We start from the raw sequence: 22,817 nt of genomic DNA, 5'->3' as shown, positions 1-22,817 counted from the left end.
TCAAGGGCAGGGAAGAGTGATAGAACAACACATAAAAATTAACAGCCCAATAACTCATTGTCTTTTACTTTCTGTCAGTGCACTCCTGTTTTACAGAAGTATGTGTTTTTATCAGTTATTTTTAGAGATACATTTGATCACATATTGATGGAAATACTTAGACAATCAGTTAAACAGACACACACATATGATATATTCAATTGTGCTTTAATTATACCTCTTAGCAAACTTTCATTAATGTCTATTTTAGTACTCTTCACCTCTGATTGCCATTGGGTCCCAGAGAATGCGTATCTGTTTTAACCTCTTTTCCAATAGGGGGCAGCAGAGCGTCGCTGTTGTAAGTGAACTGCAGTCAGTCCCGACACCGACGAAGAACGTCAACAGGAACAAGGCTAAAGGCGAACGAGTTGTCGTGCGTTTGTCTGTGAAGTGATTCATTTTAGTGACTATATTGTTGATAATCTTGCAGACCTACACACAAAGTCAACATGGGGAAGCGACAGCACCAAAAAGATAAGATGTGAGCATTAAATGTATCCTAGATAGTAAACGATAGTGCCGAGGAGCGTTCGTGGGTGATAGCTTAGCATGCTAATTCTGGTTGTTGACAACTATTGCCAACTTCATTTTTTGATTTCATGTTACTTAATTGTGTCTGACGGTGTGTTTTTGTTGTAATCTCATGGCAGGTACATCACGTGCGCGGAGTACACACACTTTTATGGAGGAAAACGATCCGGTTAGTTTCTTTTTACTGCTTCATCTTTGTTGATTTAAATTAAAAATGTTAGTTTTTAACCGCTTTACCTTCCGGTGGAGGGGTGGATGGATGGAAACCATTCAGATACTTATACTCGTAAATAGCGTTTCTTAAAGTGTTTCTATGTTTAATTTCGCATTTTCAGTGTAATAAAACGCAAATTGAATTCACCATTCTACTCCCAAGTTTGACCAAAATAACTTGAAATTACTATTACCAAACTCGGTATAACGCCCAGCCCTAATTCATATTGAAGACAGTTGTATCACAGTACATATTGCTACGCTGTCTTAACTCGATGCAGCTTTTCGTAAAGCATTTACCTTTTTGATGAGCTTGCAACCACGCAATTGCCCTCTAATGACTTGTTATTGTATGTGCACGAGGTATGATGAGATTTTAAAACAGCTCAGTCTATAAGTTGTTAATGTTGTGTTTTGGTTTTATACTGTGGTATACTGGGAAACTGGTTAATTGTCCTTGCTTAATATACACTGCTCACTGTTTACAGACCAGTGTGAAAAATTTTGATAAAGAATGACATTTATTTAATAGGGCATTATGTTTTCACTCATCAGAAATACCACAGGCAAATTTCAGACGGCTTCCGTTTGATCATTGCAGGTAAGAGCAGTGGCAGCACAATAAATTTGATATTGTTAACAACAGACTTGTAAATTACATATTATTTACATAAATTTTTTCAACTTGTTTTCTCTGAAACTTTTCAGCTTGTCCCTTCAGCCGTTTGAGTATCCCGTCTGCACTGAGGAGGGTGTTGTTTTTGACCTGCTGTAAGTTCATGATGCGCATAACAGACCTGTTTAATGAAGGCCTGTCAGACTTGATGTCTGCGAGTTGTCACTCTGTATTATTGTGATACCATGAAGGGAAACGGAAAAAAACTCTAATTGAACAAATGGCATCTGTGGCATCCAGATTTTTAGGAATATGGCTACGTCTTTGTTTGACATTATAAATTATATAATTTTTGTTTTAGGAGCATTGTTCCATGGATCAAGAAGTATGGCACTAATCCGGCCTCAGGAGAGGTAAGACAACAATTATTCTTAGCTATTTGATATGGGTTAATTTTTACTATCCATCCATCTATATACCTTTGTTGTTTTAGGCTAATACTATATAATTAGGCAGTCAAATCAACTTGATTTCCCACTAACACTTCAGTTTCGTTTTTAATTTATTTTCATAGAAACTGGAAGCAAAGTCTCTCGTCAGACTTAACTTTGCCAAGAACAATGAAGGTAAATATGCTTAATGTAATTTAACCACAAAATATTCACACAGAAACTAGAGAAATGGGCTGAAAATGTAGTCAGTAATAGCACTACTGGAAAACTCTGGTACTTTGTTTGCATCTGATTTTTGTTATCTGTTTGTAACAGGAAAATATCACTGCCCTGTTCTATACAATGTCTTCACAAACAATTCTTACATCGTCGCCAACAAGGTCACAGGCAACGTGTTCTCTCATGAGGTAGGTAAACCTTCTTTGATCCCTATATGACTTCTGTTTGTACAGAAGACAGTATTTACACACAGAAACACACAGATGTTACTAATTTTGAGTTGACTATAATGCTCAGCCCACATGGTCGCGTAAGATGCGGCTTTACATCACACCAAATTAGTGTGCTCAATACAAAACAGTTCCTTCTGTATTGATAGATGATTTTGACAAAGTAAATCCCCTTTTCATGGAAGAAAACAAAACAGAAATCTGATGTGTGGGAAATTAATAAATAAAATGTTCCCTCTCGTGATGAATTAGTGACTTAACTGTTTGCAAAAACATCTCTGTTTCCACTTAGGCTGTTGAGCAACTCAACTTTAAAACTAAGAGTTTTAAAGATCTGCTGACTGATGAGCCCTTTACCAGAAAGGATATAATAACACTTCAGGTGGGTTATCGCTTTACTTTAGTTGTTTAGTTTGAATATTTGATTGCACACTATTTTTGGATCAGTAGACTATTCTCTGAATACATTCTGCATTTATTTAATGATTGCTTTGTCATTCTAGGACCCAACAAACCTGGACAAATTCAATGTTTCTGACTTCTTCCACGTGAAGAACAACCTAAAGGTGTTGGATCCAGGTGAATTTTTTAATCACAATTTTACTGTATTTCTGTGTTTCAGAGTGCTTTGTTAAACCATTTCATTTCTCTTCTGCTTTATCCCCTGCCATGGTTTAGATGAGGAAAAAGCTAAGCAGGATCCAGCCTACCATCTGAGGACCACTAATCTTGAGACCAGAGAGACCTTAGCTGAGCTGTACAAAGACTACAAGGGCGACCAGCTCCTGGCTTCCACCATGAAGGAGCCTGAGGCTAAGAAGACGGATAAGTTGAATGCTGTAAGGAAAAAACATCATGTTGCCAAAGTTATTGAATACTTTATAGATGCAGAGAGAGGATGATAAACTATACAAGAAACAAGGAGACAGCTGATACAGCTTAGTTAAAATATAAAATGTGGAAGAAAAAAAAGTCACAATCATAAATCTATGACTTCTTTTTAGCTTTTCTAAGGTTTTCAGTCAGACACTGTCTGCATTTCTGAGGTGTTGATCAAGGGGAATTTTAATAGAATGCATTTTTAGTTTCACCTTTTTACACACACATACACACCGTTTAGGATATACAGTAACAGCTCTTACTAGGTTTGTAAATCAGCTGTACTGCTGTGTATGTGTGAGTTTTACTCTGTACACAGGAGGGAGCCAAACACACTCAGACAGATTAATATCATTGTTGGCAACAAGACAAAACAACTGCATTCAGAAAGAGAACAAAGGATGTTTACAGTATTGTTGAAATAACAATAATAATAATATTTTCACTTTTAATTTACACTAATGTATATTAAAAAATGTGTGTTCAACAATATGTCAAATATAAAATATTATTATTTAATTGTTATAAAGAGAAAATAAAAAAATAATAATCAGCAGGTTTTGTTAAATTACTTAAAATAAGGATTTTTAGTGTAGTTTCCTAAAGGTTTTTCTTCAGTCATTTAAGGTCAGTTTTAATTGTAAGACAAACAAGCGTCAAACAAAGGAGGTCAAATATGGTCATACTGCCACCGAATGTGTCCTCGAATAACCGGGTGGGTGAAGTCTGATTCTGTCTGGATGGCATTATCTCCACTTTTGCCTGTTACAGATTACATCAAACAGATTATTCATTTGATTAAACCATTGTTTTTTGTATGTATTTAAAATATACAATTATGATTATAATAAGAATAAGTATAGTTTAGTTGCATTTAAATTTGTAACTTATAATTAATAGATTACATAAAGGGATTCATCTTCGACTGTTCACTGTGAATTGTAAAAGTAGTCGTATTTAGTTAAACACTTGCTGGTCAAATTGCACATTTACAGTGTTCAAATCTTTGCTACCAGTTTGATTCTGTGGAAAGTCAAAACTGAGGATTAGTTTGTCATGTTTACTCGTTTTCACTCCAATGTAAGATTCACAAGGTTCAATCTACTTTCAACAACAGAACTAGGCATATTTTTAATGTTTAATTCAATAGTATGAAATATTAAAAATCTGTTACTCACTTTGTCTAATCTAATGGAATGTCCTACACAATGCATTTCAGGATATTTATCATCAAACCTAACTCAATATCCATGCTAATGTAATCAATGCTGCTTGTTTTTATGTTGGAGCTTTTCCTTTGTTGCTCTCCAGCTCAGGTTCATAGTTGAGTTAATGTTCAGACAGCATCTAGGAGAGCAGGGAATATAGGTCAGACGGATCACACAAGATAAAGTCCGTGCTTTCATAAGTCTTTACAAGAACTAGAGCAGCAGAGTCTACATCAGGGCTGTAGAAAATACTTAAACTTTTGAAATCCATTTTCACTTCTTAACTTTCGTCTTCACCAAATTCTCTTTCACTTCAGTGTTTATTGTATTTTTAGGTATTTGTTTCTATTCAGCAAATGTATTTTATTATAAACTAATCTACAAGAGCCTGAAAGCATCTCCACTGCTTATTAATTATGAGACAGAAGGAATCTCGTCAGTTGGGGGCTGTACTCTTAATCATTCAAACACTGCAGAGGCTGTTATTAAGGAGAAATCCATTTTAAATCAGCAGGGGCCACCCAACTCATCACCTTGATTTACTCCATACTTATGTTAACACTGTTTCAGTACCCAACAGCTAGTGAGCAAATATTTCATCTGTGATATAATAATACATGACGATCCTACAACCATTGTTAACATTTAAAGAATTCAAGCAATTTTCATGGATGGTTCTACACCGTGGTTTTTGAGCTTTTAAAATTTTCATTTATAATTGTTGGCAACTAGGTGTGTATCTGAAGGAAATACAATTGAATCCTTGAGGCATTGAGAATGCAACAATTTGCTTGTGAATGACAACTCTTCCTTAAAACAACCAAGCTGCTAAAAATCACATGTTTCAATTATTAGTGCATAAAATATGCATTTGACACATTACATCAAATAGTATTTGTTTAAATCAAGTATGGTTTGGGTGTTTGGGTTATTTTTATGCAACTACATGCTTCTGCTCTTTATATTATATCCTGACCTAAGATGTATTGCCCATAAAATAATTATATTACAGATTGCATAATTTCAAAAGACAATAAGTACATTTCTTTTTAAATCAACTCAGTCAATGGCTTTTGAGGGCCTCACAAAGAAGTTAATCAGTCATAAACATTATTAGTATTGCTTAAAAGCAGGGTAAGGAGAAGTAATGGATACCTTCTTAATTTATTTTTGTCTCGCTTCTCTTTCTTAGGCTCACTACTCCACTGGCAGAGTTTCTGCCTCATTCACGTCCACGGCCATGACTCCTGCAACAATACACGAAGCAGGCAAGTGAGCATCTCACATAAATATCTTCTGCAAATTCCCAGTTGAAAGAAAATATTCACCTCTTCTTTTCATTTGTGGCTTAAGTTTTTGTTTATTGAGGGAAGCCCAGCTAGTCACACCTGCACTTATGCAGAAAAGTGCAGCTTTGTGCTCCTACAGATGAATGCAGCTGCTGCTCAGTTTCAAACTTTGTGATCTTCTCCTGTCAGCCTTTGAGCTGCTCTAAGTCACATTTGCCAAAAAATTGAATCCCATACAAAATATATTAAGTATGTTTGGACATTGATACAAAAATTGAAGCTCTAAATGTTTATGGTAGATTAATACATGCCTCAATCTAAATAAGAGCCTGCAGTCTGTTTTTTAAAGGTCAAGATATCTGATCCACAGCAACATCAAGCTCAGACTCACAAACATTCAATAAAATCTGAAGACTTGTTAACCAAATTTGTATTTTACTGTTATAGATGCCATCACAGACGACACTGTGCGTTACCAGTATGTGAAGAAAAAAGGCTACGTCCGTGTGCACACAAACAAAGGAGACATCAATTTCGAGTTACACTGTGATAAGGTAATTATGTGTTAACTTATCTGCACAATTTGACATTATCAAACTAACTTCTGTAAGGTAAATAACACACAGAAGTGGCCAAGCTCAGACATCATTTACTAAAACTGCAACATTTTAAATCAGTCACTCTTTTAATCCATGGCTAGTTTTTTTCATTGTGTTGGTCAGATGATATGATGTAGGTTTTTGTCCTGATCTGGTGGTTCAATGTTTCCCAAAGACCAGCCAGCAATTGGTGGACTGTCTTCTCTGTACCAAATATCCCACTTCTTTGCGTCATAGTTTGATATTGGCTGCGTTCACTTTGTGTGGAGAGCAGGGGCAGATCAATCAGCTGTCAGTCCGTGTGTGTGTGTATGGCTGCCTGCATGCATCTCTGTGTGAGAGAGAAGTAGAGAGCTGCACAGGCAGGGAGATGAATGTATGAAACGGTACATTGTGTTTTTAACTGTGTTGGGGGAAAAAAGCTGGAATCATTTTTTGTTGGTCACTGTTAATTCTGTTGTGGCACTCCACAAATGATTCGATGTATGGGAAATTTAATCCAAAACACTGAAATCCACTAGAGTCTGTGCCACTGGGTGTTTCTCGTCTGCCTCATTTTTAAGGTTAGATATGTGGATCCAGAGAGACGGCATGAGTTCCAGGAATGCATTTCTGCCCTGGTAACCAGGCGTCTTCTGTGCTTGATTTTCATTGGCTTCTGAGCTGTCGACTCAGAATAATGAGGTGAAAGCGGCAGCAGTTAAACAACCTGCCCCAGTGGTTTTCACACAGGATTTCAGCTCTATGTGTGGCCTGCTGTTTATGAATTAATGAGTGCTGCTTCACTGTGACATACTCACAGAGTCACACAAATCCAGAGCCCACGTCCACGTTAAGTGCCCATTTGCTTATCCAGCTATAGATGTCTCAGCCTCCCCTGCCCTTGTTATCCTCGGCTCATATGAAATGTGAGGGGGCAGATGTTGGGGAAGGGATGGCACAGCTTGTGTCTTTGGTCGCACATAAATCATAGAAGGCACAGCTTTATTATATTTGACATCACCGTGGATACAATAAATATACTTGATTTAGATGTACAAATGGTTTTACAAATTAAATTAATTTAATCAAACAAATTAATATTATCAACACATTTTTCTTAAAATGAGGTTGAGTTTTAAATGAGAATCCAATGATCTACAGATAAAAAGAAATGTGCACTAAAGGAGGTATGTTAATGGGTGTTATGTCACTCATTCCAAAGGTAATGCATATAAAAGAGGAGAAGCTGTGGTTAAGGTTAGGGTTTTTATATATATTTTTTTTTTCCATCTGCGTCAACAAATATTGTTTCCATGCTGACATAAATGATTGTTGACAGTTGTTGGCAACTGGGCTTTTTGTAAAATGGTTTGCAATTGAAACATTCCCAGGCTTAAAGTCACTAGGAAGAGAACCAAGCACACAAACACAAAAGCATGCATGCAGACATGCTAAATTAACTACTATTACAGGACGGCGGCAGCAAATGGCAGAAGATGTCTGCATGTTGATGCCAGATACAGATCTCTGACGTAAACATTTCTGGTTAAAGATAGAAAGGAATAAGATGAAAGCATAGTGACAAAAACACAAAGAAGAGGCTTTTATATTGATTTATCAGGTCTTTTTATTCATGCATTCTAGTTTAGTCATGTTTTAAGTAGTTATTAGATTACTGTTTTAAGGGGTTCTTTTAGTGGCTGAAATCGATCAAATCAATCCCAGTTTCTTTTTTTCTTTAGTGCTTCTGAACATCAAGCCTTTTTCTGGTATGTTTTAAAAACTGGAATTTGTAATAAATGGAGGAAGAGGTAGAGCATTTAACCTTAACAGCAAAATTGAGACTCAGGGACAAATAAGACCAGTAAGATCTTAGAAATACTTTTCACACTACAACAAAAAGCCCATGAATTAACAATAGTTTTTAAGAAAGCATCTGGTAATTCTTGGAAATCTTTACCAGCCATTGTTGTTAAAGAGGAATTGTTGAGTTTCCCACACACAAATGAACTCAGACACACACATAGTCCCACAAGGCTGTTCATCTTGGTAACATTGGACCATGCTAGCTTCATTTACCCCATATACACCCCCTCTGCTTTGGGGATAAAAACTCATCTCATTCAACACATGGTCGGTCAAAATCGGCTTATAGTAGTGGGTGTTTTTCAATGAAGTTTTGGTTCTTTGTTTGGTTTGTTTTACCAGCACAGTGTACAGCACAGTGCTGAGTCTATGGCTTCTGTCTACCAACAGCTCCAATACTAAATCGCTCTAACCGGTCAGACAGAATTGCATGTCCATGTCTGTTGAATATATATATTTATATATATTCATATATATACACATATGAAGGCAAAACCTCATGTCACTTCTAGTTGTTTACTTTTCTTCTGATGCTGCTTTCATCCTTCCTGTATGGAGATGAAGTACTGAGTCTGTTATTTTATCTCATAACAAAGTGAACAAAAAAAACCCTCATCAACACTGACTTAACACCTGGTTTTTATCTTCAGTGAGAAAAGTCACAGTCAACATTGATTTCCTTTTCTGGCTCAGATCACACTACAAGGTTCAGGATGCGGGAGTGTAAATAATAAAGAACATTTATTTATTTTTTTCCACAGTCTACATCTGTTTAAGCAGTGCACGATGGTGTTAAATTTGAAATAAAGTAAAAGGTTTTGCTGCTTTTAAGAACCTGGCTTGTAGTAAATTGAGATGTTGTTGTGTTTATAAGTAGTAGCTAGTAGTAGTTGTTTTTCTTAGGAAATCACATTTTAATTAGGTACGTGTTGTCTCGTTTATCTGTACCCAGCATCGATTTTTGTTCTGAAAATGGTGACGAAACCAGTCGTGTTAAATGTCTTAAGGTACCTCAGTCTCTCTCCACACCCAAATTGCTTGAATGTAGTTTAATTTGTCTTTTTGTTGGAACACATTGAAATTATAGTTTCTTTTCACAGACAGCGGGCATGAATAATGTACTGGGTGTGTGTTTCACATCACTTTACTTTGTTAAACAAGTACTGAAAAATCAGATGACCTTTTATTAATATGTACAATGATAACACTCATGTTGCAGTGATGAGAAAATGCAGACCATGGGTTTGTTACTTTGTTTCTTGACAACACACTGTCTGTGTTTAATGATGCGTGTATAATACTGTGTTCTTAATATTTTCAGTAATGTAAAGCTAATAGAGCATCTCATATTATTGACTGTGAAGACCCTCTTCAGTGTATCAGACACTGAGAAACTAAATTGTTGCTGAGAAAAGTTAGGGAGAAATACTTTTGCTGGGCTTTCATTCAAACTAACACTGTATACTCTTTCCTCTAGGTTCCCAAAGCTGGAGAGAACTTTGTTCGTCTGTGTAAGAAAGGATATTATGATGGGACGGTTTTCCACAGGTCCATCCGGAATTTCATGGTGAGCACATTGACCACCTCAAACTATTTTCTGCGTTATTCATGGTAAATTTGCTCTGTTGCGAAATAAGTTTGTAGTGATGTGTGACAGGAGGATAGCAGCAAAAGTGAAAGGGAACGTCTATAAGGTGGTAGTCGCCATGGCAAGAGAAGTAAAAAAAGAAGAAGTCGGGTAATGGGAGACTCAGAAATGCCTGTACATGTAAATGTGGGTGTGAATGGTGGTTTGTCTCTGTTTGTTGGCCCTTTAATAGACTAGCCTAGCGATGTAGTCGGGGTGTATCCTCCCTTCTGCCAGTGTCAGCTGGGGTTGGCTCTATCCTCATGTGACCCTCATAGGAAGAGCAGTGTAGATATGTGCTGCTTTGCTGGATCAAAAGAGGTGTGTACTGTGTACTAAATATTCAGATGGGTTGTATATTTGCATAAATATCAATACAGAGTGTTGCAATACTGACAGTACTGCAAGTAGTTTCTTGGTTCTTTACATATAAAATATAAAATATGAAATCTTTACAATTTTATGATGGGTTGGAATAAGTTTAAATTCTTAACCATGTATGTTAACGGATTAGTAGCATGCTGTAAATCAAAGGTTGGTTCAAAAGTACTTCTCGCTGTTATGTATGTTAATTTTCCACCCTTTTAATGCTGTATTCTCCTCCCCATTAATGACTTACCATGTCGTCTTATCACCAGGTTCTTTGTTGAAATAAGACATGTTATTGTTTTCCACCTCAGAGATGAGTAAACGTACATGTGTTTGTTATTACTCACTCTGAGACTGCAGCTTCTTAACCCAGAGAGAAATTGGAATGACAGTTCTCTGATAAGCTGCTCTTGGTAATTTATTTCACAGCTTCTTCTCCTATTATTGAAGTTACTCTGAGTGGACATGTGCTCTTAAGAGGGCTCTTGCCTTTTACATCCTGGGCTTTTGTTTTCATACACAGTGGAAAGCTTTGAATTGTTTATCCGTGATTACTGTGCCACTTCTGCCTTCATCCTGTCCTCCCCTGCTTCAAATGAGGCAAGGGTTGCCTTGAAGAGAATAGTGGCAAATACTTAATGAGAACTGAACCGTGGTAGTTGATTCCCTTACAGCAGATTTCAAGACCAGGTGGTGTTGTTTACGCATCATAAACACAGAAATTAGGTGAATGACATTATTTAATTTGACATTACTCTGTACAATTAGCATCGTATTGACAAGTGCATACAAAAAAGTTCTCAATTCTAATTGTAATGCCATTTTTAAAGACCATGTCACCAGCTCCTTCTTGGAGGCAAACTGGACTTAATTAGGTTTCTTAGCTAACACTGTGCTGCTACAGTGTCTTTTCAACAACTCTTGCATTATAGCCTTTTAAAAGTTCAATTCTCACCAACATGATTTTTTTTCATATATATCTTTTCACACTCCCTAATCACAATCCTCACTTTTGCAGTACCACTACACTAATACCACTGCTGTTTTACTGTCCTGTGTAGCAAAGCAACTCAAACTATTTAAACTTTTAGAGAGAGGTCAAAAATTTATTTCACTTCCTCCATGGTAGCAGAAAGTATTTTACCTGGCCCATGGTCAATGAGTTCATGCAAAGGGAACAGGAACACAACAGCACCAGTGGTCAAAACCTGTAGCGATTTGAGTTGAGTAGAAACAAAACTAGGGAAGTTAAGTTTTAACAATGAACAATAGAAGCCAGTATCCTGGAAAACTTTGACATTTTCTCCTAATCACAAGGAACATGACTCTGGTTTGGCTGCTTGACAAAAAGAAATATAAGGTTACAAATTGAAGTCTCATTTAACTGCTTAACAGAAACTGTACATTTTCCGGTAATAAATAGGAACGACACCTCTATTCATTGCAGGCCAAACCTGTATTTTGTTTTCAGTTTGCAGCACACACAACATCAGAAGCTGACCAAAACCTAACAGATTTTTGTTTTGTTTCCAGATTCAAGGAGGGGATCCCACTGGCACTGGCACAGGTAAGAGGAGGACTGCACTTAAACCACATTTTGAGTTGCATAATGGCTCTCTGTTGAATTATTAATAGTTCCTTTTTTGGAAGCTTTGCGTAAATACTGCTTGCAACTCAATATGTAACTCAAGAGTGTTGCTAAATATACTCTTTAAAGGAGTACCAGAGTCACACACACACACACACACACACATACAAACAAGAGACTATGTGGAAGGAAGAGGGCTGGGTGTGGGTGAATAACCAGCATTTGGTGTAATATTCCTGTTTTTAAAAGGCAGCTAAGTGTAATTGACTGCTCAGACCCATACAGTTAATTTCCTGCCTTCATGCAGCTTGTGCTGCCGTGAGAGTTTGCTGCACAACGTGTCCTTTGTGTACACAAAATGCACCCACCGCCTCGACAGATTTATGAGGGTGCAGAATTCCTGGCCTGTGGTTAAAATCCTCCTCATCACCTGCACTGAACAATGTTTGCACACAACTCTGTTTCAGACCTTTTAAACTGTTTTTTAAAGATGACTTCTCCTTTGTACCTAACAGGCTGAGATTATACACCAGTGTGTTTTTGCCTGCTGTTTTAAGATTAAGGGTGTTGTTGAACTTGCCATTATAGGTAGCTATAAGGAACGTTTGTCACTCATTTTGTTGTTACGCTTCACTTTATTTGAAATGCATACAAACCATGTAGATTTAAAAAATAACACACAAAAGACACAAATTGCCTGCACATAAATTGGCTAGCGACACATCCTGCAAACTGCTCACTGTAGCGTTCCCCCAAGTGCAGAAGAGCCTCATATATCTAGAGATGATTCTTTAAAGAAAGAAATGTATTACACATTGACTTGTAAATTAAATTCTGGTCACATATTTCAAACAAGAAGTGGAAAAACATAAGCTCATGTATTTTGGAATGGCCAAATAATGTGTTTATTAGAAGAGATGTCTTGCAGCTTTTGGAGAATCGATCGTTTTCTTTCCTGATAAACCTCCAGTTTTCGGTTTTCCTCTTCATTTAAATTAAGGGAAATTTTTTTATCAACATGAGAAATAAATACAATATTGTTTATTGTTTTACAGTTTGGTGAGAATTGCAATCCTTTGCCTGTTATTCCCCTCTTGCTCTCCCTTAGTTTATCATTTATTTGTGTTGAGGTAAAATGTCAGCATCTTGATAAATTATGCAAAAATGTCACCAGGGGATGTTGACGGCTACACAACACCTCATCTGATTTGTTGTTTGTGTGCTACCAATCACACACACATACAACAAACACTGCACATATTCTGTATATGCAGCTGGCACGGTGCAGGACAGTGAAACACCTCAGGGCAACAGAACCTCTTCTCCTGTCGTGAGCCAATAAGCTCCTGCAGTGCATATTCCTGTATACTCATCGTGATGATTCTTAATGATGAAGTCAGGCCAAATAATGATTCACAGCTGAAGCCTCTCAACATGGCTCCCCGTTCAAGGGCAAACCGGTCTTTTGCTTTTTACGAGAACGTAGTGCCTGTCTCTCTTATGGTGCAGTAATATGAATGAATGTTACAGCTAGTCATTTCTGTTGTTGACATTGAAATTAAAACTGTCAAACACTGTGCACTGTAGAGCCGAAAACTAAACACGAGATGATCTCACTTCAGAGTCTACTTGTTTTTGCTTACATACATTAAACCCATACATACACTAAATAAACACTGTCTGTAAACTGCTGCCTGTAAACGAATGAACAAAAAAAACTGTTTTATTCCAGGAGATGTGTCTCCAAATAAGTTGCACTTTTATGATCAAACACCTTATTTGTTCACACATTAAATTTTCCCGGTAGAGTTATGTTTTCATACATTTTGACCAGAATACATATAAATAATGTATAAGTGTCATAATATATATTTATTTTTTGAGACTGTGTTTATACATTTTTATAATATGGTGGTGCAGGTGCTGGCATTGTTGCCTCACAGCAAGAAAGTCACTGGTTTGTTTCCGCTTCCTCCCACAGACCAAAAAACCTGCATTAGGTCAATTGGACACTCTAAAATTGGTCATAGGTGTGAATGTGAGAGTGAATGATTGTTCGTCTGTGTGTTGACCCTGAATTTTAATCTTGTGTGAAGTTCTCATCAGCTGATTAGACATGGACTGTCCCCAATGTGAATTCCAGCTGACATAGTCCTCTGCACCATTTTCTTTGACATTGTTTTCTCTACAAGATGTTTGCTTTACTGCCCCCTTCTGTAAATGTCTATTTTATGAACCCTTTGTGCTGATTAAGCACAAAATACAAACAAAGCAGTACCATGAGTGGACAAAAACTTCACAGGGTGTCTTTAATGAAGGCAATTTAGATGTATCCACTATCCAGATAATCTACCAGGTTTGTTACATGGAACTAAGAAAATGTTTCATTTGAATACAGCCCAAGAGAGAGAATAAGGAAGGAAACAGCATATTTATGGATGTATTATACTGTATGTTATACTGAAATGTGGATTGAGTCACCGGGCTTCTGTCTTCACACATTTTATTGAAGTAATTCCTTCCACAGATAGGGAAGTTTGTACCCAAGTGTATTTGGACTCTGGCAGTATGATAGCTCAAAATGCCCGTGAAGATATTTCATCTTTACCTCGAAGGTGCCAAGTTTGAAGTCAAGAGATTAGTTAAAACTCTACAGCAAAAATCTGGTAAAATTTGGGAATTCATTGAACATTTTAGGGAAATCCCATTAAGGTTTGTTTTTTTTAATGCAATGTATTAATGGTATTTGAAAATGTTTTGTGACTTGACCCCTGTCTCTTACTTACTTACTGTACCTTCACCTATCTCCATTATCTGTTTCCACTCTTTGCCTGAGTGATTTTACTTTGCCTCACGTTTCTCACTTACACTGTCCATTTACAGGAGGGGAGTCATTCTGGGGAAAACCTTTCAAGGATGAGTTTCGGCCCAATCTGTCCCACACTGGCCGGGGTGTTCTCAGCATGGCCAACTCTGGTCCAAACACCAACAAGTCCCAGTTGTAAGAATTACCTCTTAAACATGTTCTTTGTTCTTTGTTTAGCAAAACTGGCTAGTTTTGCTAAAATATCAGCCATTACTTTGGTCAGTTGTCATTAATAAAATTGGATTTTTATGAAGGTAATATAGATCGAAAATGTTTGCAAACTGTCTTTTAGTAGCTCTTTAGTAGTTAGCCCTGAGGGATTCAAGATGGCCTAAAATGAAAAAGCCATTAAAATTTAAAGAGTCGGGTGGGGACAAAAGTGGAGCACAGCTGCATCTCTCTGTGCTCAGGCTCTGCTAAATTCTATAATTCATCGCTAGACACTCTTGGTAACTTCTGCAGACAACAACTGCTGAACTTCTCTGTGTTGTTGGTTGACTCACTGAAAACCAAGAAGAGGCCGTTCATATTATCAGTTGTGAGTTCGATTGAGTTTCGATCCTTGGATTTCTTTGCTGAGGTCCCATGGATGAATAATAAAAAAAACTTGTTGTCGCAATCCATTTATACATTAAATTTACAGTTTATTGGTATTTAGTTAGTCATTTTCCATATGAAGGAAAAGTGTTGTACACTAGTAAGTGTTTTAGATTTGATTATTTACTTAGACATAAATACTGAAACTGTCATTTGTTTTATTGAATTGTCTGCGGTTACAGTTCTTATTGAAAGTAGTTTAGCAAAACTATTATGACTTAATTTATTAATTCTTTTGAACTAATATTTAAATATGTTATACTAATTGTGTTTTTTTTTAAATTTATTTCTCTTTTTTCCCTTTTAGCTTCATCACATTCCGGTCATGTACATACCTTGACAGAAAGCACACAGTATTTGGAAGGTAAACGTCTTCACTTTGTTATAAGTTAACTGTACTTTGTCTTTGTCTTTGTGTACTTTAGCATCTGAAGTAGACCACTTTTCTTGTCCTCTTATGTTATTCTTTAATAAATGTTTTCCTTTTGAGCTGCAGACAGCGCAGACACTTAGTTATGCACTTACACAATTAGTTCCAACCATGTAATTTCATCAGACATGATGTCAAAGAGCAATAAAAGTTGCGGTTTGAAACAATGCGAGTAGCAAATCATGAAGGCTGCAGTTTGGAAAATATGATTTGCACTGGTTTATACCTGTTTAAAAAAACATGCGCACAAATCAAAACAGAACTCATGAGAAATGTCTCTGTAACCTGCTGTCTGACTGCCAACCAAGACCAGTGAAACATTTATAGGAGATTCAAATCTAAACTGACTGCCATGTCTCGGTTTAGAAATATTTCAGACTGCTTTTAAATGACTTTCATCTGGATTCTTCTCATAGTTATCATTGCTAAACACATCCAGCTCCTTTTCCGACTAGTCGCTGGACATTTCTCAACATGGCAGTGTTATGGCGTATTTCCACCGGCTCTACTTGCCTTGGCACAACACAGTTTAGGTTGCATCTCCACTACAAAAAAAGTACCTACTCAACGTGGGTGGAGTCATCACTGCACGGCTGCGTGAAACTGCACACAAAGTGTCTGGACTGAAATACAGCGGCAGGGTCTGTGATAGAGCACAGACTCCTACTCCACAGACTACAGTGGAGTAGATCAGCATGATCAGTGGTGCTGTCCCTAAATACACATGACTCCTCTGTTAAATATAGAGATTTCACTGTTAATTGTTGGAGATTAACCCACATTTTTAGGATTGTTAAGTAGTTTTAGCTGATCTACAGTTCGGCACTGTTCGGCTTGATTTCTGTGTCGGACATCTCTTCCTTTGACGGCACTCTGGCCAGTCAGTGGCCGGCATAGTACAGCATAGTACCTACTGAGCACACTTTTGGAACCTCGCCGGAGCAGGTACTAAAAATAGTACCTGGTACAGGTACTATGCTAGTGGAAACGCTACTTAAACTGTGCCATCGCAAGGTGTGGCGAGTAGAGCCAGTGGAAATATGCCATTATACTTGTGATATACAAAATGTTAAAAAGATTCTTGAGGATTTTTATCCTCATCCCAGACCCATGTTGTCCACTTCAACACCTATGATATTGTAACTGTAAGTCATTTCATGTCAGTGAAATGATAAATGATAAATAGCCAATTTGTTACAGTTCTCAGCATCAGGGAGACTCCATAACCTCAATGCACTTTGTGTTTGACAGTCTATATGTTTTCTGCAATTGTTTTCCCTCCTGTATTTACACCAGGAAGCCAATGTGCTGAAAACATGCTGTAAAACTTTGCTTCTAGCTGCATCTCTTTCTCCTTTCTGCCTGAGGAAAATAGTCAAGTTTGTACAGATCCCTCTAAATTTAAAGGTAAAGGTTGGGGTCATGAAAGTCAAAGAAAACATCTTAACTTAACTTCTCTTTTTAATTGGCAACATCTGAAAGGCCTTGAGAGGCCATTGTACATTTTTGATGATGTGTCAATGATGATGTCAGAGCAATGTGAAATGTGTCTGAGTCATAAACCTACAAAGATGCTTTCCTCTGCAGCACCTCTCACTTCCACCTCATTGTTTTGTTCTCCAGCCCACAATTTTACTATTTTGGTTCACACTCACTGCTTTCATAATGCCTTTTTTTCTTAGTAACAGGTGGCTATTTTCAAGAAAGAGCTCTTAAATAAGCTCACTGTACTTCCTGCTCAGAAGCAAACATGAGCCAAACAGAGACCAGGGGAACAAAGAGGAGCATCCAGCAGCTAAAGATGTTTACTTCAGGAGCTTGTAAAGACTACAATTGAACTAAAAGTGTGTGGATATTGGACTTAATGTTTTCACTGGTGCATTGCCTATTTTGAGTCAGCAGCATCATAGCACAGTTTTGTGGTGGCAGCACACGTTGTGACCTTCACAGTCTCCTCAATATTAGGAATGGGTAATTAATTTGACGATTATCATGGATGTTTTTTATTGCCTGAGGCTTGATGGTAATCAGAGTTTAGAGGCATTGTTGCAACACTATCACTGTTCTTCATTGATCTGTTTTTTCTCTGTCGATGAAGATGTTAGTCTTGGTTTCAATTCAAATAGACTTCCTCTGGAATCACTTGTTTCCCTGGCTACAGTTGCCGTATTCACACAAAGCTGCAAATTTTAAAGTTTATGTGTGATGTGTGATCATTAACTCTCACTTTAGCAGCACTGAACCATGTGTATGCAATAGCATTGGCCACACCTACTCTCCTTGCCACAGACATTGTTAACAGTAGAGGTGGCCTTGGTGATGGCCGACTGTCAGAGAACACGGTTAATATCATATCAACCAAAACACGACATATTGCATGAAAAGATATTGGTTCCTTCAATCCAGAAGAGTCCAGACCTGAGCTCAGTTACTTGGATCAAGCAATGTGTGACAAATCTGTCAATGTTGTCATGTTCCAGCTGTTATTTCAGTGCATCTCCATGTTTAAAATGATGGATTTTTCAATTTAATAGCATCTAAAACTAATTAGACTAATTAAGTTGTTGTTTGGCTTAAAACTATAACGTTTTAAGCCAATAAATCAATCTTTGTGTTGTAGTCATTTTTAATTTAATTTACTTGAAAAAGATTAAAGATACTTAATTAGATTCCATGAGGGATTTGAAAGGGTTCAGATTTGGTAAGATTTTGGATTATGTAAAATGCTGTCATGCTTTACAATGTCAAATTAATGCTGAACCATTGGAGGGAAACCATGTCTCCCCTTTTTTTGTGAAGATGTAAACATACAGACTTGTTTCAGTATAAATTAATAGATGTTTGTTTGTTTGTTTGTTTGTTTGTTTTTCCAGGGTTGTTGGTGGATTTGAGGCACTCACAGCCATGGAGAATGTGGAAAGTGATCCCAAAACAGACAAACCAAAGGTAGGAAATAATAATATTTATAATATATTACAGTTACTTTTACTTCGTAGTGAAATTTAACTACTAATGTAATGAAAACTACTCACTGGGATCAGAGAAATACTCCTCAGGATTTTCCTTTAGTCTGGTTGTTTCATTTTACAGTGTTGAAATCCAGCAGATGAAACTAGAGTGCAACTGTGATATTACTTTCATTAAAAAGAGTAAACATTGCTAAGGAGCACAAGACTCAGCCACAGTCACATGATGATATTCTGACACATACTTAGTATTTTGTTGTCACCAGTGAGCTGCTTTTTATAAACAACCTTTTTTTTTTTACTCTATTTTACAGTCGGAGATAAAGATCCTAAGTACGACAGTGTTCGTGGACCCGTATGAAGAGGCTGATGCTCAGGTGTGTACCTTTTGTCAACACAAACTATACTGATTTCATGACAGTTAACGGTGTTTTTTCAATGCGGAAGTGCATCCAAAATCTTCTATCAATAAATTAGCTTTCAAATGTGACAATAATCTGACCCCAGAGTCTCTCTTCAGATTTATCCAAGTGAGAGTGTAAGTCAGAGCACGGTGAAAGGTAACTGTAAAGTACCGCATCGGCTTTTTCTGTAGCCTCACAGCCTGTCAACTATGACATTTATTTCCAACAGAAAATCAATTTCAGTTATTAAATCCTTTACCCTGAAAGTTGAATGTTGGCTTAAATCAAATCAGAGTCATACCCACTCTAGTTAAAGGTATTTTTTTGTAATTGTTGTATGTGTTTGTGTATGTGTGCTTTATGTATTTTACTGTGTTGCATCGTCATGCATTTTCAGTTTTTATAATGTATTTTACATAGAAAAGCCTAACTAGGGACTGGAGTTGCAAATTGCAAACAGCTTTAAACTTTTTGAGCTATGTTAAACTGCATTGTCCCTGTCAAACAAATTAAATCCAGACTGGAAGTCCCATCTGCAGAATGTCTTTGTGCACATAACAATGGAGAGAGTGTGGTGATTTGAATATTGACACCTTATTCCATGCTGTGGATTTCCACACGAGCTCATTATAACTGGAATATTGACTGAGGTGAACCAAAAACCTTTAAGTCTAGTGGTATTTATAAGTTAGCAGTAAAAGGTGAGCTGTAGGGATGAATAAATTATGTCAACAGCATGGAGCTGCAACCAGTGATTCTGTTCATTATTGAGTCATTTGCCGTTTATTTTCTTGTCAGTCGAGTCTTTAAACTGTTTTAAAATTGGGTAGAATACTTCATTTGAATGTTCTTAGCACCAAGCCGATGTTTCTAATGATCAAATTAAGAAGTTCGTGTAATGACCTTAACTGTTAAGCCATTTTCAGACATGGACTTATGATAATGTTCGATGTCTGCACTCTGCAGAGTGAGCGTGTTCTCTGTGTCCTTTAATCTGACACATGCTTTTTGAAGAAGTAGATTTACAATTGGCTATATTTGCTCTCACACAATAATTAGTGATAGTAAATTTGACCTCATCCTTACACACCAAAAGTGAACACATTCAAACTGGGCAGAGAAGCCTGGGGGAGCAATGGGTACATTAGACACCTTTAGGGACATCCTCAGCCCTTTTCCTGTCCCGGGATTCGAACCGGCGAAAGCCTTGGTTACAAGCCAATTTCCACTTGGTTATGGGCTGCCCAGATTCACCTGATTTTGGCTCTTTCAGATCGCGGCAGAACGAGAAAAAGAGGTGCAGAGGCAAGAGGAGGAGAGGCAGCAGACCAGTGTCACCCTGAAGAAAACTAAAGAGCAGCAGGCACCAAAAACCTTCAAACAGGGTGTAGGGAAATATATCAACCCGGCCACAATGTAAGAACACACACACACACACAATCAGAAAACTGCACTCACCCACTCTGTTTTTGAAGTAATTGTGACTCTCCATTGCTGTAGTAGGGTCAGACCACAAATTAATAAATGCTTCCTGTGCTCAAACTTGAAGTTAGAAGATTGCCTGGTCGCCACCTACACTGTATAAAATGTATTCACACACTCTGATGTAAGAGAGTTTGATAAACAGGGTAGTAATAAATGCTCCATAAAACATTATAGCAACACAAAATGAGTGGGGACATAATGTGCAAAATTGCCAATTATAGAGAAGATTAGGCTTTTTCCTCATGGGGATAATTCAGGTTTATTACCCAGAGCATATTTTTTGCTGAGTTGAGGTAAAAAAAATTTTTAGTTGAAGATATTACAGTATGGTTCATTTTACAACATGCATATTGATATTGAAGTAGCAAGCCCACAGTGACAACATCTGTTTTTTGTCATTTTACTCCATTAAGCTGAGCCTTGCAAGGCGTTTATAGTTTTGTGTTCAACCAATTCAAGATAGTTCTGTGAAGTGAAATTAAATAATTCTGTTACAATCCCACCCATGGTGCAAATAATTTAAGAAAGTGCACTATGTCCAATATATGTCTTAGGCAATAAATCCTCTAATGGAGAGCATTTTTAATGCTTTCAGATAACAGTTTGTCCATTTTTCCGGACAGTTGAATGTAAAACTGGTGTTTGGAGCGGAAAATGCTCGTTGTTTCAGGAAAATCAATTGGAATAAGAAACTTTCTAAGGTTAAAATGCATGAAATATGTTTTGAGAATGTATTGGAAGGATATAATAACTAAGACATATGAAGACCTATCCTTGGATTTTGGAAATCAGCATTTCATTGTTAATTATTTGGCAAAATATAAGTTAGATAAATAGATAGAGATAATTCAAAAGAAACTTTAGTAAAGTGTATGCATTCATTCAGAGATGTGAGCATTCTTGTGTTGATTAAAAAAGAGAAAATGTTGAGTGGTTTCGTCAAAACCTTTTTTCCAAATTCACTTCAAGTAAGAGAAGAAATAAACCTGAGCAGCTGAGATACTCAGTGTAATCAAAGACACAAATGACATGATTTTCAAAGAAGAAAGTCCTGCCAAAAGAACAACAGAAAATGAGAGAAAAAGATGATCTATAAAACAAAAGACCCACGGAGCTGAATGTTTCTGGTTCTTCTCTTGCAGAAAACGTCCTGCTGCTGAAGATGACAGTGGCCCGTCCACCAGCGGAGCAGTGGCACCCAAGAAGTCTAAAGGCAAAAGCAGCTTCGGAGACTTCAGCTCCTGGTAGCAGCAACACTTTTAAAGTTCTCTGATTGTTTTACTGAAAACCCCCAGTATATAAAACCGTATGTCATTAATACATAGGTTATTGTATTGTTTATCATTTCTCAACAGTTTTGGCATCTTGTGAAAATCTTAATTAAAGTTACTTCTTTTTCTTTTTCATTGATGGTGTGTTAATTTCATTTAGTCAGTTTTACACATTGTTTTGTCAATTTTTATTCGCTGAAGCTGTCATTAAGAGCAAAAACTACTTGGTATACATATGAATTAATCTTATCTTCATCATTCAAGATGATTTAATCAATATTTGTGCTAAAATAGTCTGATTTACATCTTTAGTCCTGGGTAGTTTAATGGATGTTTGTCAGGGGTTGATTTCACTATGTGAACATGATAAACACCTGACATCAGACTAAGGAGAGGGGAAGTGTCAGGATTTGCTCAGGATTTATTTAGTGGTCGAGAATGAGGCATCGTATCTCTGAGCTGGTTACTTTGGCTCGAGTCCCAGCGTTGAACATTTTTAATGGACGTGCCTCACAGAGCTAGAGTTATAGATTGTTATAAAGTCAAGGTGGCTCACACATAAAATATTGATTGCAAGCTAGGTCACTTTTATGTCCACACTGCTAGTCTGGTTATTTTAGGACATAAGCACAGAATCTCCTCACCCAAGATAAACCCTTCATCAGCAAAGTTTTTGTTTTTTCTCCCTACATATATATATTTATGTGTACGTGTGTGTATATATATATATGTGTATATATATGTATATATATATATATATATATATGTATATGTATGTATGTATATATATATATATGTATATATGTATATGTATACATATATATATATATATATATATATATATATATATATATATATATATATATACATATATATATCAGTACATATATATGTGTATATATATATATATATATATATATATATATATATATACATATATATACATATATATATCCAGTACATATATATGTTGTGTAGACCATTGCTCACTTTTCAACAACCATTTACTGAGCTGCATGACGCTTTAACAACAAAATGCAATTCCCTTGTGATGGCAGTTATTGTTCCCATCGGTTAGGAATTTTTAA

General features: G+C 36.7%; 1 protein-coding gene across 1 annotated transcript; it reads left to right on the top strand.

The window, feature by feature from the left end:
- The first annotated feature begins 366 nt into the window (after positions 1–366).
- Positions 367–21,864, top strand: ppil2 (peptidylprolyl isomerase (cyclophilin)-like 2). The gene is made up of 20 exons (XM_044026569.1): positions 367–523; positions 693–742; positions 1,342–1,387; positions 1,495–1,557; positions 1,764–1,815; positions 1,977–2,028; positions 2,170–2,261; positions 2,596–2,685; positions 2,807–2,882; positions 2,982–3,142; positions 5,583–5,658; positions 6,127–6,233; positions 9,604–9,693; positions 11,656–11,689; positions 14,594–14,711; positions 15,481–15,537; positions 18,477–18,549; positions 18,884–18,946; positions 20,247–20,389; positions 21,601–21,864. The coding sequence occupies exons 1-20, from the start codon at positions 492–494 to the stop codon at positions 21,704–21,706; spliced, it is 1,581 nt and encodes a 526-aa protein (XP_043882504.1). The 5' UTR covers positions 367–491; the 3' UTR covers positions 21,707–21,864.
- Positions 21,865–22,817: the final 953 nt, after the last annotated feature.

Source organism: Solea senegalensis, linkage group LG5 (assembly GCF_019176455.1).
Source record: "Solea senegalensis isolate Sse05_10M linkage group LG5, IFAPA_SoseM_1, whole genome shotgun sequence".
In the NCBI taxonomy this organism is placed as follows: Eukaryota; Metazoa; Chordata; class Actinopteri; order Pleuronectiformes; family Soleidae; genus Solea; species Solea senegalensis.
The sequence above is the reverse complement of the archived record's forward strand: the minus strand, read 5'-3'. Positions and strand labels throughout refer to the sequence as shown.

Coding starts and splice junctions, on each gene's coding strand:
- ppil2 (XM_044026569.1), top strand. CDS start 492: ATGGGGAAGCGACAGCACCAAAAAGATAAGAT. Junction 2,029..2,169: donor CTTTGCCAAGAACAATGAAG/GTAAATATGCTT, acceptor TGTTTGTAACAG/GAAAATATCACTGCCCTGTT. Junction 5,659..6,126: donor TGCAACAATACACGAAGCAG/GCAAGTGAGCAT, acceptor TTACTGTTATAG/ATGCCATCACAGACGACACT.